The sequence below is a fragment of the Clinocottus analis genome, unplaced genomic scaffold (genome assembly GCF_023055335.1).
Source record: "Clinocottus analis isolate CAN_PGR_092001 unplaced genomic scaffold, fCliAna1.0.p SCAF_6, whole genome shotgun sequence".
Classification (NCBI taxonomy): Eukaryota; Metazoa; Chordata; class Actinopteri; order Perciformes; family Cottidae; genus Clinocottus; species Clinocottus analis.
Window position 1 is genome coordinate 16,872,932 of NW_027176218.1, and position 18,608 is coordinate 16,891,539.

The 18,608-nt window shown below is 44.6% G+C and overlaps 1 protein-coding gene across 2 annotated transcripts in view; it reads left to right on the forward strand.

Moving 5' to 3' along the window:
- The window catches only part of fgd4a (FYVE, RhoGEF and PH domain containing 4a), a 45,026-nt gene that overhangs the window by 532 nt on the left and 25,886 nt on the right, over nucleotides 1-18,608 (forward strand). Inside the window, exon 1 of one of the 2 annotated variants that reach the window (XM_068603288.1) lies at nucleotides 4,129-4,205. The exons of the other annotated variant lie outside the window; for it this stretch is intronic. Coding sequence (XP_068459389.1) covers nucleotides 4,130-4,205 — 76 coding nt within the window. The 5' untranslated portion in view covers nucleotide 4,129. Of the gene's footprint in view, nucleotides 1-4,128; nucleotides 4,206-18,608 lie in introns of those variants that run through there. 2 annotated transcript variants of the gene reach the window in all.

The window sequence follows — 18,608 nt, forward strand, 5'->3', positions numbered from 1 at the left end:
CCCGAGCCTGTTGTGCTGGAGGGCACTTCTTTTCCCCCTCTGGAGAACAGAGCTGGTAGGAAGTCCCAGAAGTCATTCTGCTCAGGATGCAACTCTCCGCAGGGTGCAAAGACACATTCTCTTTCAGGTCCCTTTGCAGTTCTGCGTCTCAGTTTTTGAAAGCCTGGTCAAGAAACAAGCCCTGGGATCTGTATCCCAGCGGGCTTCCAGATGGATCTTTACACAGCTGTAACTGAAGGTTTGCCCAGGCTTTAGTCTGACCCTAAACCTAACCCAGCTAAGCAGTATAAAATACTATGAACACTGGTATCCAAATACAAGTCAGCACTCCTGCTGTGGCTGCTGTCTGGGCATGACCAAGAGGGTGCTTCGTCTTATCTTGCAATACCGTGGACTGCTTGTGCTAACATGCAGCGGAAGGACACAGCTCTACACTGGCAGTTGGATGTGAACTTTGCCCTGTAGTTGATAATGTCCCCTCATAACACAATACATTATATTCTGCTAGCAGGCAGTCACAGGTCTCTAATGATTTGTATGACAGGAAGTGAGGTAAAAACTGGAATATTCCCAGAGATGTAGTTTGTCATTGGCTGACTTTGTGTTAGAAATACTGGAGTCTGCTTTGTGAAGTTTATATAGATTGTGTTCCTCATCATTTGCCCGCAGTATTGCACAATACTGTTTTTTTTTTTTACTGATTTTGGTAATATAGCTATAATGCTTTATTACGCATTGCTCATTAACAAAGCATGCAGTGCTGAACTGTGAAATGTTGGTTTCTTTAGATATGTGTTTTCTATCATAAATATATGGGTTCTAGCTTCCTCACAGCTTTCCTCTGGTCATCTCATTGCTTTTGCACTCCAGTCTAACTTCCATCGTCCACTGCTTCATTACTGAGCTACTGTAAACATATCTGTTGTGATGTGTTTGTGGAAATCAAACTAACCTTGACATGAACCTCCGTTGATTTAATAAAGTGAAAGCACTGACTGAAACAAATAAGCAAAATGATTTCCCTGGCCACAGTTAAATAGTCATTTCTTCCGTTTCACTTGGTTCAATGCCAACTTTAATGATATCTGATCTCAGTCTGAGATGTCTGATGTCTGTCTTGGACCACGACTAATGGTCTAGCCTGCTCTGTTATTTTGACTTTATACGTCTGCATCTGATTTACAAGACTCACCAGGGTAGTGCAAAATTGGATCTCTCAGCCGTCCTTTTCAAGCTGAATCTATTTTGACTTATTCTTCCTGGGCAATGCTTGGGAAATACAAGTCAATAAGTGCTTTGTCCTTTCAGCCCAGTCATGCTTGAACATAAGCTGCAATACATCATTACCATGTCAGTGAATCAGATGCGATGTAAATCTCAACACTCTTTGGATATCATCACACACTTCGAAGAGGTCGATTTGTTTCCGTCTCTCTCACTTGCGGGAGGTCGAGTTTGCCTCAGCATCCGTCCTATTATTAGACGACCGGAATTTAATTTGTGTTTATAGCACAAATAGCTCGGGGCCATGCCGTTTTGAGCCCGTGTTATTGTGAGGACAGCTGTATCCGTCTCAACAAGGGCCCTGTTTGTTTTCAGTCTGCTAAGACAAAGGCAGTGGGACTGAATGTATCAGAGGCTGTGTGGCCCGCGAGCCCACTGCTTCTGGTATTGTTTTGCTGCACTATTACCCATTCATCCTGAGCTGAACCCTTTCACTGTCCTCTTCTGGCTTTAACTCACTTGAGTTAATAGTAGTCCCCCTGTGCAGCCCAGTTCATGATGGCTTCAAGATGATTCATTTTGATATGCCGTGCATTGCTGTACCACATCCATACACACCAGTACCCACCGATCACAGCTCCAGGGTATAGAGACGCACTGCTTCATGAGTGATCAGGCCCGCCAACAGAAATGTCTCGGCTCCTGAAAAGGTCAATTTAATGGGCGCTTAGCAAATCTGCTTTCATCCCATCAACACATGCACAAGCTCACACTCCTATTATACTGTTTGCTCCATCTGTCGAGAGCAGAATGAGGCATAATCAAACACCTATGTCATTTTCTATATCATCTTGATATAAGTGAAGACTAACAATAAATTAGAAATTGCAAAAAATATATAAGAAAAAGTAATAAGATAAAACTCTGAGCTTTGGATCTCGTGTCTGGTAACTAGTCTAGTCCTCACAATATTATGTAATAGCTTTGGCTATAAGATATAATCATAAGCTTTTAGGCTGTGGTCGCACAGCACTTGTAATTTAATGTTTGAAGCGCAAGTTTCATTTAATGCACGAGCATATTAATGTGTGGTTAGCGAGACCAGAGAGATGAATTGCGAGCTGACAGATCTTAACGTCACTGTTGTCTGCTGACAAAATCTTTTCATATTGTTACGCGTCGTCCTCTCATCAAAGTTGTAAGCACTGATTCCTGCGTGATTTGCAACACGTATAAAAATAACTTGTGGTACTAAATTGTGGTACTGATTTGTACAAATGTATATCTCTTCATCACTTGAACTTCATGACTTTATGACATTAGCAAAATTCTGTTATTGTTGTCATATGTGCCCACTCGGATTTTTTCGAGCATTTCTTTTCTCGAGACGTAAATAGCATAAAGTCAACAACAACAAAACTCAACTCCTCAAGTGGATGTCGATCTGTGTTGCTCCATAACTTATTATTATACTGAGGTACACAGAATTACTCCTCCTCAGTATTAGAGTATTTTCTGAGTATTTACACTGTCGGGAATCTCATGTGGAGGTGGTTGTATTGCTCAGTTGATCAGCACAGTGGGCGTGGCCTGCCCAGGAAACGACTAATACCTGTGTTTGTTTTGTGTGATATCCCTCAGCAGTTTCACAATCATGCTCTCACAAACGCCAGTGTTTCGGATCTTGGGGCACGCCAGTTCGCAAGTGCTCCAGTAGGTGGAGGTGCAGGCTCAGACATGTTTCACCCATCGCCCAGCAGGTGGCCCTTTTGGACTCAGCGTGGGATGCGGCCCCATGCAGAGTCATGTTCTCCTCAGCGGCAGAGCAACCATCCACCTCCACTATATCTTGGCACGATATTGTGCTGCTGTGGCTCCCAAATCAATAAGAAAACAATCAACGTTCATCAGTTTTGTTGGATTGTCTCCATAAAACCAAGCGGTCCTTCCGATTGAATGATTTACTTTGGACTCATTGATACATGTTTAAAAAAACAACACAATTATGAAACCAATGATGCTTGCTGGAAAAAAATAATGAGGTGAAGAGAGGAGACTAACAAAGATCTCCTTTTTGACTGTTTGTATGGAAATGTGTACACAATTATCTCATCTGTATCTTACTGGAAATATTTAGTTTTATTTGATTATAAGTCAGTAGGAGCCTCTACATCCGCTGAGTTTCGGCCAGGACACACTGTTTCTCTATCCATGCACCAGCAGGGCTTCCTGACCTGTGTGTGTCCTTTCCTCCTCCTGATGGGCATTGTTAGCCCGTCAGGCTCTTTCAAGAAAGCTACTGTACCGTACCAGCTCAGTCCTGAGCTCTGAGACGCGCTGTGAGGAAGGAACTTCACAGAGAGGAAGATGTGGGCCAACGTGTGACCCAACCTTTTTTTTCCCCTCACCTTTGTGAAATTACGGACTTCCCATCCTCAAGATGACGGTGTTGGTGGTTGGATGACTGGTGTTCCTCTTCCTCCGCGCTGTCTACTCTTCAGCAGTAGAGTCGTAGGTCTCAGCAAAGCGTCCTGTCCCGTGGTCTCCTCTGCCTTTTGGTTCACGGAGGGCGTAAGTAGAGGAAGGGAGGGAAGGAAATGCTAAACAGAGGTGTATTTTAGGCCACCGCTTTTTTGTCGGGCGCTTGTTGTTATTACTTTGTCGTTGTCTGTCCATACAACTCACTTTCTCAATCCGCTGTCACTGTTGCGTTCTGTCCACCGGCTCGGACACGGCATTGACTGCATGGCCGCTGCCTACCGGAGGTGCTGTCTCGAACACGTTGCCTCTGAGAGGTGATCCTTCACGGGCTGGACAACACAGGGAGGAGGAACACCGTCATCAGTTGAAGGTGTACGTTAGGAGAGGACCAAGGGTTTTCAAAATAAAAGACACTGAGCTGACTATGAAACGACGGAGCAAGTACTGGTTTTGGAGGCGGAAAGGTAAAAACGCAAAGAAGTGTCTGCTCTGCTGTTATGGTAAGGAATTTAAGACTCCATTTTTGGTTTTGCACTGAAAAGTCAAGGAGGATTTCATGTTAAATTATGAAAATGTAACATCAAATTTAACATGATTATTGAAAAAGTCATTTTGTTCTGCCCATCCTTTCACAAACATCACCTGTGAGTCATCGCTCGTCATCACCATTAAACGTTCCCAGGCTTGCTTTCTGTCCCTGCGGCTCTGTTATTCTCGTTTGACTGGCATTTCGATAATGTCTATTTTCCACCAGCGAGCGGGATCCATTTTCTAATCTCATCATCTGGCTGCTCTCCCTGTCTGTCAGACCATTCATTTCACACTCAGCTGATGTGTTGCTGTTCCAAATTATTGATATTATTATTATTGCAAATGATCTGAAATGGTTCCCCTCTGCAGTATAGGTTTGTAATGATTATTTAAGTTGGTTAGCCGTCAGCGGTTTACCAACGCGAGTGTTTTAGAAACGCATTTGTTTCAGTATTACCAGTCAGATAGAGGGAACGTACTTAAAGTGAGCATGTTGATCCACTGATTGGTCTCCATGTGGACCTGCCCGCTGCTGTGTGAGGGAGCATTTAAATCCACCATGCTGAAAAAAAAGAAGAAGAAAGTTTTGTTCTCAGAGGCCTGGGAACCGTTTCCCCCTCTAAGACCCTCTTCTAACCACTCTGGCCTTTTGGCAACGTCCCTGATGTCCCATTACCCAACTGCGTTTGTGTTGTGTGTGTCTATAAGCAGCGTAGTAGGAATGCGTGAGTGTGTGTGTGTCACTTTGCACCCCCTCAACTGTGCACCTTTCTTAGGGTGCCGTGTATAGCTGGTGGGCTGGGGTGCGTCACCCTTATTTAATAGAGGACGCGAGGAAACACTGTGAGGCATTCTGCTTTCATTCTCAGGGGCAGGAAGGAAAAGGCTGGGAACACCAGCAGGCCCGAGTCCTTTCACCACGCTCATTGTTTCAATGTGGGAGCGGGTGTCACAAGAACCAGTAACACACCACTTGTCCCTATCATATGTTTGGATCAGCTTTTTTTTCTATTTGGATTTCAGCCTTCAAAGCGTAGTTCCAGCACTTCTGGGAAATGCTTGAGAGTGTGTTTTCAGGAATTTCCTGTGGGGAGGAAGGGGGGGGGGGGAGGGGGGCATCTTGATTTCATTTTTTTATTCCTTACATTAAGTGAGTAAGGGTTTTACTATTTCAGTTTGAATTGCTTATCCCCAAATTCCCTCCAATACATACATATTCATACGAGAATATGTATGTACTTAAAGAGCTGCAGACTCACAGAGCTTCAGCAGCGCAGTACGTTCTAACCAGACAGAACCGGTATGCGGATGGCTGAGTCTGGAGGCAAAACAAGAAAGTCAGGTAGTCAGGTGAAGATGATGATGGTGATGATGATGATGGTGTGCTAAATTTAGTAATATTGCTTGTTTACACTTTGCAAGTCTCGTTGGTTGTCAGCCTCTTTGACAGGAAGGGCCTCTCGGAAGTATTGTTCTTTCTTACCTCCATCATATTTTCTGCAGTTGCTATTCTCTCTCTCTCTCTCTCTCTCTCTCTCTCTCTCTCTCTCTCTCTCTCTGTCTCTCTCTCTCTCTCTCCTTCCTCCTGGCATGCCTGAGCCCTGACATCCTGCTCAGATTGTTTTACTGACAAGAGATGTGTGCTCACACTCACTAACAGTCACCATAAGAAATGTTTTGTCACTAAGATACACTTAAAAAAAAATATGCTCAGGCACAAACTATGTTGTCTCTTTCTCTCTCAAAGAATTCTGGATGATGTATAGGTATTGAATGAAAAAAAAGGACTCTCTAGTCAGAAGGCATGACGTGAACTGTAATTTTGACTGTGGCCACACAGTCTCGCTGTCAACAAGCTTGTCAGCTGATCGAAGGCACCCATGCACCACCAGAACAGTGTTTCTTGTTGTTCGTCCTTCTTTCTACCTCACAATAATCAGCTTTTACAAGCTCACTGGATGAACCACTTATAAAAGCCAATAACAGCACGTAATCTGAATCACCAGAGGTTGACAGGGTGCATAAGCGGCCACGAAGCCTATCGCACATTTGCCTCTTCTGCATTTATTTTGCAAGAGCATTACAGCTGCATCCTGTGCCCTAGATGATTGTTTTTGGTTTAAAGAAAATACAAAGAGCGCCACAGAGTTCTTTTTTCTCCCCTTTTACAGAATGATAATTTGGAGATTGATCACTACAAATGCGCAGCTTTCTGAAATATGTTCGAAGCCTTCCAAGTTTCCTCATCAGCCCCGTCTGTTCAATCCTGATTGCGCCCATGAAGCGTTCAATGATGCAATGGCGAACATAGTCAATCCTTTCAGCCAGGATGTGATTCATTCAAGCAGGATGAGTTGAAAGACGGGTGCACGCATGAGGTAGCAACCCTAAATTCATGCAGTGAATTCCTATAGCACTATTTTAGTCATGCACTTTTTTGACCACGCTACATTATCGCAATGGCACAGGACTGATCTGGAATCTTACATGGTCAGCATTAAAGAGTATTAAAACTCGAAGGGCACTTGGGGGAGCTCAAACCTCCGCCGAGGCCGTTTGCATAAGTGAATAATATTCTATAACCGCCTGTGAGTCGGTTCTGCTCCAAGATGTTTTGGGTTCTTCCTTGGCCCATGCTACACCCGCACGCACAGTTTCATGAAAATCAGGCCAGTGCTGGCAGAGGTAACTGTTTCATCATGTGTGTTCTGTGCACTCAGGCAGACACACACACACACACACACACACACACATACACACATACATACACGGTCACTGATGCACTCCCAAACATGAAAATAATGAAATACGTATCGCTCTCAAGTCTTCAGGGTGGATTATAGCGGCATTTCTTCTGTGTGTTTACTGCGAGGAAAGATGAGACAGATAAGGTGGATAATGAAAGCAACCAAGCGTCTCCTGTGCTGAGATGGCAAACTAATTGTTTAATCAATTTGGCTGTCTAGATATTTGGTGTCTGGATATCATTATCCATCTCGCGGTGCAGATCCAGACCGACTCTGCAGTCGGCATTCATTTTTGGCAGGTTGTTGTTTATTTTAGAGGCAGATTGACAGCAGGGATGGCTTGATGTGTGTCTGTGTGCGTCTGCCAGGCTGATCATGGGAACCAATCCAAGGTGGGTTGTTCCTTTGATGACAGATGTGCCCTGTTGTTGTAGGGATGGAGATTCAGCCAGTGTAGCTTGTCCGCTGTGTCTTTGTAGCATTTGTTCTTGTATGTGTGTGTGTGTGTGTGAACATGCGTGTGTTCATCATTGACCTTTATATTGTGCAGGGTCAATGGACCGGGAGACGGGAGGAATCAAGGAAAATGGCCAGGGCTCAAATGCTGTGTGCGCATGCCAAGTGTGTGTGTGTCTGTGTGTGTGCTGGTGAACATGCACATGTGCATGCATTTTAAGCGACGTGGGTTTAATTAATGATGTGTGTGTGTGGGAGGCCTGTGGTCTGTGCTTATAGAGATGTGTTGGGTAATGGCCCCGAGCCATGCTGCTCTCCTCCCCTCTCCTCTCTTATCAGACCCAATAGAGACGGAGGGAGGGATGAACTGGAGTAACAGAGTGGTAGGTGGATGTGGTGGTGGTGGGAGGTTGGGGGTGTAGAGGGAAATGCCAGCTGCAGTGGTAAGAAGAGAGGAAAAAAAAAGAGTACGGTGGGCAATGTGTGTGTGTGTGTGGTAAGTGGGAGGAAGGTGGTGAGGCATAAGGAAGAAAAAGGACAGAAGTAAATATATGCACATATATTATGTTGTTTCATGCTTGAAAGTGGCGGAAAACAAAGCTGAAAATGGCCACTTGCAATGCACCGAGATTTAGGTTTAAAAGCCAACTTAATCAAACCCTTTAAACTCCATATAAACTGAATTTGTTTCGTTCTACTGACATAGCGAAGAAATATTGGAGAGTTAAAATGTTTTGACAGGTTTGAATATTGCACTGCAAGGTGCAGAGCCTACGGGGAGAAAGAGTGAAGAAGGAAACTGGTGAATATTACAATCTGAGCTGCTTTAGACCGGAAACGGGAATTATATGGACGAGTGACTTAAAGCTGCACTAATAAATATGTTTATACTTACTCGATCAAATTATTTAGTGTCATGTCTAAAGAGTCGCTTGATGAGATGGGGAGATTTGTTTATTAGTATCTTTTAAAGAAGCAGCTATTAACTCTTTAACATTATGAAAGCCAGTATCAGCGCAGTACAATCAGAACTGACTCAATGTTTTGACTTCACCCTCATGAGTAAAGTGTACATTAAAGTAATAGTCACACATTAAATGTGTTAAATCCATAGGTTGAAGCCAAAGGAACTTGTCTGTAAATTTTAAAAACTTGTAGAGACATAGAAAAGAGACATAAATCTGTGTGCTCACGCACATCAGGCTTGACCCCATGGATACTCGTTCTTCATCATTTACTGGACTGTTTCCTGTTTACTGTGCTTCTGCTGATTTGCTTGACGATCTGACTTCCCTCTGCATAAAACGGAAAGGAATGATTTTAGAAATTTCCCAAGGATCCCGGTAAAAATAGGTTTGATCCATGTATAATAAATGCCCACTGCCCAGAGCAGCTATAATTAGATTCACTGTCTGAAGATAGTAGATTGGATACTATTTGCCAAATCTCCTGACTCCCTGGTAGAGGATGGGGGATTTGTCTGAGTGTCCAAACTATTCAATGATTGTAGGAGTTGATTAAACAATTAAGTAGCAATCTAATCCCTCTTAAATGTTAGCTTGATTTGATAAACACACGTTTGAATGATAGTGAAAATGTATAATTAGATTATACTGGCAGCAGCTTAACAAGCCCGCGTCGTTCCATCTGATGCGTATGAGTTGCGAGCGCTGATAAGTGAGGGATAAATCCTTCCTCTCTGCGAGCGGCACGTCCAGGCCGCCCGAGCTGTGAGGACGTCTACACGTCGGGCCATTTCGAGACCTTCAGGGTCACCCGAGTGTGAAGAGGAGAATCTGAATCTGGCAGAAGTAATTAAGCTGCACAAAACCTAACATGGTGCGTTTCGTCCCTTTTGAAGTCCAACTGGACACCGGATGGAGTTTGAACGAGGAAGAGTTTGTGTATGTGCGTAGCTGATGTTCTCATTGTGTGACAACACATTGATCTGTGGTTGCAAAGCAGCAATGAAGGGCTTATCGACGACGCCGTGCACTGTGCGCGTGCATTCGCCGTTTGATTGCGTTTCTCTCACACCAGGTGGTGTGTATTTATGAGTTATTGTGTGTGTTTCTGCATTCCTTTGTCTGCCTCCTTTTGTGTGTGCAGTGCACAAACTGGTGAAGATACAATCCATGGATTTGTGGGCTGTCTGCTTGGCTGTAATGCCTGTGTGTGTATATATGTCTGGGCACTTACGTCAAATTGCATACTGTATAGAGAATACTTAAGCAGGTCCATTACTCACGGTCTGAAAACCAATACGTCAGTCACCATGGAAACAATATGCCATCCTGCAGATAGTGATCAATGAATGGGTTGCCACATAAGAGGTATGATTTGCTCACATGATATTAAAATGTTCAGCACTCAACAGATGCCGGACGTCCTTCTCATTTCCTCGTAAAGTAGTGCTCAACTGTTTCCCCTGACAAAAAGCCAGAGGTGATGCCGTAGTTTCATTAAGTATTTGTATCATTTCTGTGCATATTATCTTGAGATTATAGCAATATATTTGCTCCCAAATGAGGCTTAACAGCTCCTCTGCAAAAGGTAATTTCACAGAATTAGCACCAATGAGGTTGAAAAGCTGACAGGGGCAGTGCAGTAGGATACAAGTACCACTAACTATGTGAAAGGGTTGCTTTTAATATCCTCACTTGTCACTTTTGGTTAAAGGTATAATACGTAGTCTCATTGCCAGGCGGCACACCCTGCTCATTAGCTAGGGGGTCACAGCAAAATAAGAAGAAAAGATCAAATGCAAAGGCACAGGCAGAGTTTCTGCAGATACAGACTTGATGGAGGATTGAGAAGGGATATTTTTTACATCTGTCTGTACATTGTTTTTTAGGGTGTTGTTTCATATTATACATTTAAGAAACTGCTTTTCTAGTTCAAGCCTCAGATGTCGCTTGTTAGATCCATTGCTGACCTCCAGTTCTATGTTTTTGTTCGTTTACCTCTTGAACCCCCTCTGATTCTTGTTTTACACGTTTCTCTTTGGGATTAAAGCCAGTAAAGTGGAGCTGTGCACAGGATTGAAAGTGAGTTTCTCCTCTGCCTTTTGTTTTGAGTTACTCTCCTGCTGCTGATTAATGGCAGACCTTTAACTGCTGCAGTACAGTCTGTGGGCCCTAATGAGCTATAAGCATGGAGCGTCTCGGCTCAAACAGCAACTGTTTCCGTCTGAGTGTGTGTCTGAGCGTGTGTCTGTGTGTGTGTGTCTGAGCGTGTGTCTGTGTGTGTGTGTGTCTGCATGGCTGCAGGCTGTCTGACCTTACAGCAGCAGTACTGACCTGTCTGTGTTAATGGCTGTGCAGGAAATGACCAGAAAGAGACTGCGAATGCAGTTATTTCTGTGGCACTTGATATCCTGCATGTGGTTTACACGCGCTCACAGTCCACCGAGACACGCAGGCAGCACACACACACACACACACACACACACACCCACACACACACACACACCGCTGCTGATGACGATGTCTGGATACAGTTATTGACTCTCTGGGCCTTCCGGTCACTAATTACTGTGTTGTGTAATGAGGCCTGCACAGAGGTGTGTGTGGGTGTGTGTGTGTGTGAATGAGAATGTGTGCGTATGTATGTCGGCTGCGACCAGGTCATTTCATGTAACTGCTGAATGGATTTCATTTTAATAGGCATCCTTATCCGGTTAACAATGCAGGGTTCGGTCTGGTCACCACACAGAGAATCACCAGCTACGCGCTGACTATCCAGCTGCTGTAAACCATTAGGAATGAGGAAGTGAGATGAAGATGGATGAAGAAGAGGTGGTTCATAAATGGAGGATTAAGGTGAAAAGAAGAAAGAGAAATGTCAGAGAGGGGATGAGGAAAAGGTCAGGACTGTGATGACTGCCAGTCTGAATTAGAGACGAGATGGACAACGTGAAGCTCCTTGATAGAAAGTTTGTTTTTTTTTCAGGCGGGTGCCCGAGGTTTAACTGTTTCGGCATCACATTGAACCGAAAGCATGTTGCTTCGCACAAGCTGTGAAAGCAAACACTTCTCTCTTTGCGAGCCACTATAACACTTACCGGGGGCCCGCAAGTCATTTTCACAGTTTATCAGTTTGAGAGAAATGGAGTGCTGTTTTCTCACCGTGTCAACACTTCAGCCACTGCAGCCAACCACAACAGAGATCTGTCTGCTCGGCGGTGCGGTGTATTCGGCTGATGAGCGCAGTGGAGGGAGAAGAGGCAAAACGGTGACACAGCCACTGCATCGATTCACCAAGACAATCTTGCGCAATCCCCAACATATTCTCACGTTCAAATTCATTTGGGTATTTTATTATTCTTCGATATGTACTTTAGGGTTGGTGACATTATCTGACTACTTGGGTTTATGAAGTCAACTCAAAACTCAAAATATGGAAGGACAAAAAAAAACAAACAGCATTGTCATCAAGCTAAGAAAAAAGATTGTTCCTCAATTGAAGAGACTTTGGAGTCTTTCACAAAAGCTGTATATTTGAGACTTGAACTTGACTTTAAAGCCTTCAAGACAAAAACATAGATGTGTCGAGTCCTTGGCAATTCACCAGTCTCAAAGAGCCTGCTCACAGGCACAGTGGTAACGCTACCATGGCAACTTGCTCACTTGATGCAATGCTTTGACAATGATCTTTAACCGGTATAAAGTGATGATGATGATGTGTTCACTGTCTTCGTCTCGTTCGCCTGCTGGGAGATGACAAAGTGCAGCTGAGAGTGATGGGCATTCTTCAGTTTAGAAGCTATTTGGTCATAAACCAAAATATTGAACAAATGAATCATTTTGACCTGATGATGGAGCTGTTAAGATAAGTGAGGAAATGATTGTAGTTCATCCTCAGGGGAACATGAAAACCCGCATACATGTTCGTGGAAACCCATTTAAGAGTTGACTCGAAATAAAATAAACTTTTAACCTCATGGCGGCGCACAAGAGAACCGAAGAAGACCGCTAAGGGTTCATCCTCGTGGAGCCATGTATGTGGGTAAAACATTTCATAGCACGGAACGGTTGCGGAGATATTTCGATTTTCATGTCTGACCGACCAACAGACAATAGACCGTCCACAGAGGCGTCTGCACAGCCCCGTGTGTTGAATACTCAAATGTTTGACCTATTGACTGCAATAGTTTGATCTTTGTATTAATACAAATATTTACGCAGCTTCGAAAGCAAAACGGTCATTTGAATGGTCGTTTTTCACAGACTTCAGATTTGCGCCTTCCCTGATTGACTTAGGAATTGTCCTCTATAGACAGACATATTTCTCCATGTGACGCCTCCTAGGAGTGTGCAACCCCTGTTTGGTTGTCATGGGGTAAGGAGTGGGAGGACTTCACTCACTTCCACTTCTCCGACTACCTCCAACCTGCTCTGTGCTACTCCGTGTGAACCTGAAAGAAGAGAGTTCAAAGCTCATCATCACACGAGCCTCAGAGAGGTGTGAAGGTGACAAACGATAACTCAGATTCATTAACGCTTTACTTCAGGCCTCTACTTTATAACACACACACACACACACGTCAATTCTTCACCATCTCTTTCACTAGATACCTTAATTGTCTTTTTTTTCTCGTGTCACCCCCCCCCCACTCTTCCTGGAGGGGGTTGTTTTTATGTCATGCTCAGCACCTATATCTGCTATAGCCAGCAGCAGCAGCAGGGACAGCAGATGAGTACAGCCATTGGCTTCTTCCCCTCTCACTGGCCCTCCCCTCGCCCAACACAATAGGACTGATTGTCCATGCGACACACACTCACACACAGAGGGGGCTTTACTCTGGGGCTGAGTGTCGCTCCCCCGCCATATGCCCCATCTCCGCTGGAATGTGATTATCTTCACTCGCAATAAAGAGGAATGAGGAAACCGGTGAAAGGAAAGACAGATAGTATCTGAGGAGGCAAGACGGGGGGCTGAGTGAAAGGGCGAGTCGGTCTGTCACTGAGCGTGCAAGTGTCGTGTGTGTGTGTGTATGCATGTGTGTGTGTGAGAAAGAGAGCGCGAGAGGGAAGGAAGGGAGGATGCAACCAATGCAGCGAGGCAGCAGTTTAACACAAGCCTGAATCTGACAGAGCGCAGAGAGAGAGGGAGAGAGAGGGAGAGAGAGAGCGAGAGAGAGAGGGCGAGCGAGAGAGAGGAAGGAGAGGTCTTTTCACTTCAGTGTAGCAGTGGATTTTAATTCCTTCACTGGACTCCACCTCGCCGCTCTCACTGGACTCATCCTCCACTCAGGTTGGTGCCTCTCTCTTTTTTTTCGACCGGCTTACCCGTCGGCAGCGGAGCGCCGTGCCCATCGAGTGCACAATGCAGCCGCGGGGGCGTCGGGTTAACAGAGCTGAAAATGTTTATGACCACAGAGACACTGAAAAGCCGTTTGCTATGCTACACAGACACACGTCGCCTGCTGAGGCTGACGGTTAACAAAGAAGGGAGCGCACATCACAAAAGACAAACCCTGGATCTCACCACAGGATGTTTCTCTGTCGGGCGCTGTAGCTAAGTGTGGCAGCAGTGGCTGTGTGTGCCTGCGTGTGTGTGTGTGTGTGTGTGTGTGTGTGTGTCTGTGTGTGAGTTATGGTGTGTGTGGAATAGAGAGCTGTGGGTACTCCAAGCAGTAGGAGCTGTATTAGCTGGAGGGCACTATTCATTTTCTTTAAGGCGTTGTTTACTAAGCCTCTCAGCTTCAGGCCGTCTCAGGATATTCACATCGGCAAGTCTCACACACGCGCACGCACACACACACACACACACACACACTTGTGCACGTAAAGGCTACTGCTGCTGATTTCAGTTAACTCTGTTTTACCATGACTGGCGTAATCGGCCTCGGCTGTCCACAGTGAGCTGTGGGAAAAGATGCAAGAGTGTGTGTGTGTGTGTGTGTGTGTGTGTGTGTGTGGATTGTGTCTTGATGTTCCTGAACTGTCGGCAAACTATGATTTAAAGTCACCTTGTCATTAGGGCTGTAATACAATCTCTTGATGATAGACGCAATCCTAAGTGCTCGTAGTTGCTGCACCCTCCCCTGGTTCCTAACAGCAACCAAATAAAATGGCTTCGTAAATTGTAAATCTAAAATGATAAATTGATGCAATAATGACCTTTTTGTTATCAGACAAATCAAAGAGACAATTTGCCATGTGCTTTGTTCCTCTTTTGGGCTCAATAACCCGACTCCAACTCCCCGTTGTGTGCACACACTAGACCTCGTTTGGCATGCCATCTCTGCAGTTGAAACCATTAACTTCATCTGCAGCAATATATTTTCTGTAGTGCGTGTTCTTCCTATGCCCTGAGCTTAGCTTCCCCATACAGGCAGGCAGCGGCAGGAGCGTTAACCTGCTGTTTGTGCTGCGACGGAGGCAACCGTTCAGTGGTCCTCACACTACGAGGCTCCTCGCTGGGTCTGTGTGGGACATCAGCTGAGGGGGCTTCTCCGGGATCAAGCTAGTCCCTGCAACAAATCCCAGAGCTCAGGTGGAAACAAAGAGAGGTTAAGAAGAGGAGAGGCCTCTGTGGCTCAAATACAAATCTGTGACGGGGATCATGAGGGGAGACTCGTCTGTGTCACTGAAAAAGTTGTCATGGAGCGCTGGGGTTTGATGTTGTCAACATTGATTGCTCCCTTGACTTCTCTCTCTGTCACATTTATAGTTCACACAGCAAATGAATCAGGTGTCAGTATGTGAGCCAGTGAGCCTGAATTGCAGCTCAACTCTTACTTAACATGTTTTAATAAACAGACCCTGGCAGACGTTGTGGTGGATTAGTAGGCAAAGGCAGATTTTTTTTTAGGTTTGATGACCAAGATACCCTTTTTTTTATCTCCTTTTTCTTCACTCCCTGTTGGTGGATGAAGTGGAAATGTGATAAATAACTAAGTAACAGAGGTCACGTCTCCACACTGCTGAGGGATGAGGGAACCTATCATGAAGGCGACGGGGGTCAGGTACGTGATGGGAACAAAAATGGGAGTGAAAAGGAAGAGAAGTTAAAAGAGGAAGGAGTGCTAACAATCTGATCTCAATAAATACTAATGTCCACACACGGATATGAACATTACAGTCTGATTCTAAGAAGGCTCACATCACAGTAGGACTTTTTTTTTGCATATTTTTAGCAGGTATTTATGTACAAGTGTGTCTGTGAGCATATTATAATCCCCCCCCCCCCCCTCCCGCCTAGCATCCGAATTCGCAACTGCAGCTTAATCACCGTGGGATTGATCCTCCTCATCGTCCCTGCCTCCTCTTTCTCCCTACGCCTCTCAAGATATTTTGTTTATCTTCTTTCTCTAAATGCCAAAGTAAAAAATAAAATAAATGCTGTGTCATTTCATGCACAGGCATCGCTGGTTTGTGGCAGCCAAACATCTTGTCATTTTGTGCACTGGGGTTTACTGAGCCTCTTATGACACAGACCAGAAATTCTGATACTGTTTGACATGTAATGCCGGCAGGACGCGTCAGATTAACGTGCATGTGTGAATTCAGAGGTATAGGAGTTTAGGGGGGGTTTTAAATGTGGAGAGGATCTGGCTTCAGAGAAGATTTCTGACAAGTACCTTACCAAAAAGGAGGAAGCGTGGACATCATTTTAGTTGAAGCATGAACTGTAAAAGAGGAAGTTGTTGTCATTTGAAATGTTAGTTTGTCTCTATCTCTTACTGCCTCATTACTTCCCCGAACTTGGCTGCAGGCTCGCCTGCAGGCCCGCTTTCAGTTTTGCAGGGTTTTGGTGCATTCCAGCTCCGCGCTGAGAATATGGGCACCAGTGCCTCCAGTCAGAAGGGTTCATTCATACCGAGTACAATGATCCTGTTTGAGCCTCAAGTTTTTACCCACGCTGTTTGATTGGCATTATGTTCAGCATCTATTTACCTCATCCATAATGCATTAAGTCAAATCTGTTTAACATTAATGAATCTCTGTTGCTTACTGTTTCCTCAAAGCACTGGAATCAAATGAAGGCGATAAACAAAGAGACATTCAAGACGGATCGAAATGAAGGGTGAATCAAGAGCAGTTTAATTTGATTTGTTGAATTAATTGAGTGTTGGCTAAGCACCAGTCCTCATCGATACTGTTGCTAAGCCTGCTTCTCATTCTTTGCATATTTACCACTTAAAAGTTAAAAGCATTTTTTAAGCAATAGGTCCTGAATTTCAGACAGAGGGAGAAAAAAAAATCATGCTTGTCATTTCTACCTGACGACTATGTTCAGCGGCCCCTAGCAGTGGTGTTGCTCCATTGTAAACTTCCCCAAATTCAAAAAAGAGCAGGACAAAGTTACTTGCTAATATGTGAAAACTTTTTTTTAACGTAAATTCAAACCGCCCAAAGAAGAAATCCTCCGAGGCCTTGGAAGTAGAGTTACTTCTGTTTGTAGTAAGCTAATTAGCAGGCCAAGCTAACGTTTACAGCGTACGTTTGGTTAAAGCCTACAAACCATAAACCAACCATTTCTTTATACGTTGTTTTGACTACAGCACCGTGTGCATCACTTCAACATGTGCAAGATGCAAAAGCTTAACAGCCCCGCTGTGCTAAGTTGCCATTAAGAAGCTACAATTGGACAAGTGCTCAGCTGGTCAATAAGGATAAAGTCCTGAAACATAATAATTTTAGTTTTACTGTATTTAGAAGACAAACCGTAAAACCTTTAGGATAATTATCCCTGCAAACAGATTGCATAACAGTTAAAAAATCTTTATGACAAGAGATCTTTCACAAACGCCACGTGCAGGCGCTCCTCTTGTGTCAGGCCTCTGAGGGCTCGATGTCTCTTCCTGCATGGGAATATTACCAAGTACATGTCTTTGTTTTGTATATTATCTTCAGATAGCAGGACCTAAATAAATGAGTAACAACAACTCACTCGTCAGCATCGGATTGTGAGATTTTCTCATGGGGTTATTTTTAGAGATGGAGCTATATTTGAAGTTTCGAAAGTCATTTACTTAAGCTGAGCTGATGGAAATTTGAACGGTTACTTCTGTAAACATGTTGCTTAAGAACTAGATCGCATTGACTGGAAACTCAATTATAGAAAGAAATACCCTCGGGGCATTACTTCACTGAATTAATATAAACATGAGAGTGCAGCTGGTGTGCATGAGTTGACTGAATCTAGTGCTTTGTATAGTCAGCATCAGTTTCCTACTTTCTTTTTTTTTAAATTTTCCACACAAACAAACCACTGGTCTTTTATGATGGATACACGTCCCGTCCACATATCTGCCCTTGATCTGAGAGACATTTCGAAACCATTTGCTTCAGTCTTATCATGAAGGAGCATGCCGCGGATAAGCACTGTTGTTCATTTGTGAACAGCCCGGCCTGCCGGGGCTCAGTGAGACGTGGTGATTGGGCGGACAGGATATTGATTGACACATTTGGGGGCTCCTGCCCAGCAGCTGTGAGCTGTAGTCAAAGGTAGACAGGCAAGTCACAATGGAAGAGGGGGTGGGGTCGGGGGTGGGGGGGGCTGGAGGGACTGGAAGGAGAAAGGAGGCGATAGAGGAAGAGACAACAGGCTGGAAGAGAAAAGAAAATGGTAAAGGGAGGAAGTAAGAGAGATAGAGGAGGAGAGAATGACCAGCCCGTCGATGTTATCGCGGACACGTCCAACAATCGATCCCTTTCTCAGTGAGTCCACAGTTTCCACACTGCTGTTTGGATCTAAATTAAGAGACTCTCTACTTCTTCTTTTCTTCTCCTTTACCACTTTTGTTGAAACAAACAATCCACCGACGGTTTCACACCTGCTTCAATCAGCTAGGGAACTAAATCTGTTTGCGACCCGATACGCAGATCACGATTAGATATTCAGTCACGGTCAACCTTCTCTGAAGGACGACTATCACTGCAGTGACAACCACGAAACGTCTATCTTTCTCTCCCTCTCTTTCTCCCCTTCTCTTTCTCTCTTTCTTTATGTGTTCTTGGAAGTTAGGACAGGAAGTGTTTGACAGGGCCTCCCCCCCGCTGTTCAGGTTCAGGATCACGCCACGCCCAGTCTCCCACTCGGCCTGCCCTCATTAGACATGGGCCACGGAGCATGTTCAGATCATGCTAAAAGCTTATCTACACATGCTGGGGCAGTATAGGGAGCACGCTGGGCATCAGGCAGTGGATAGACAGTGTC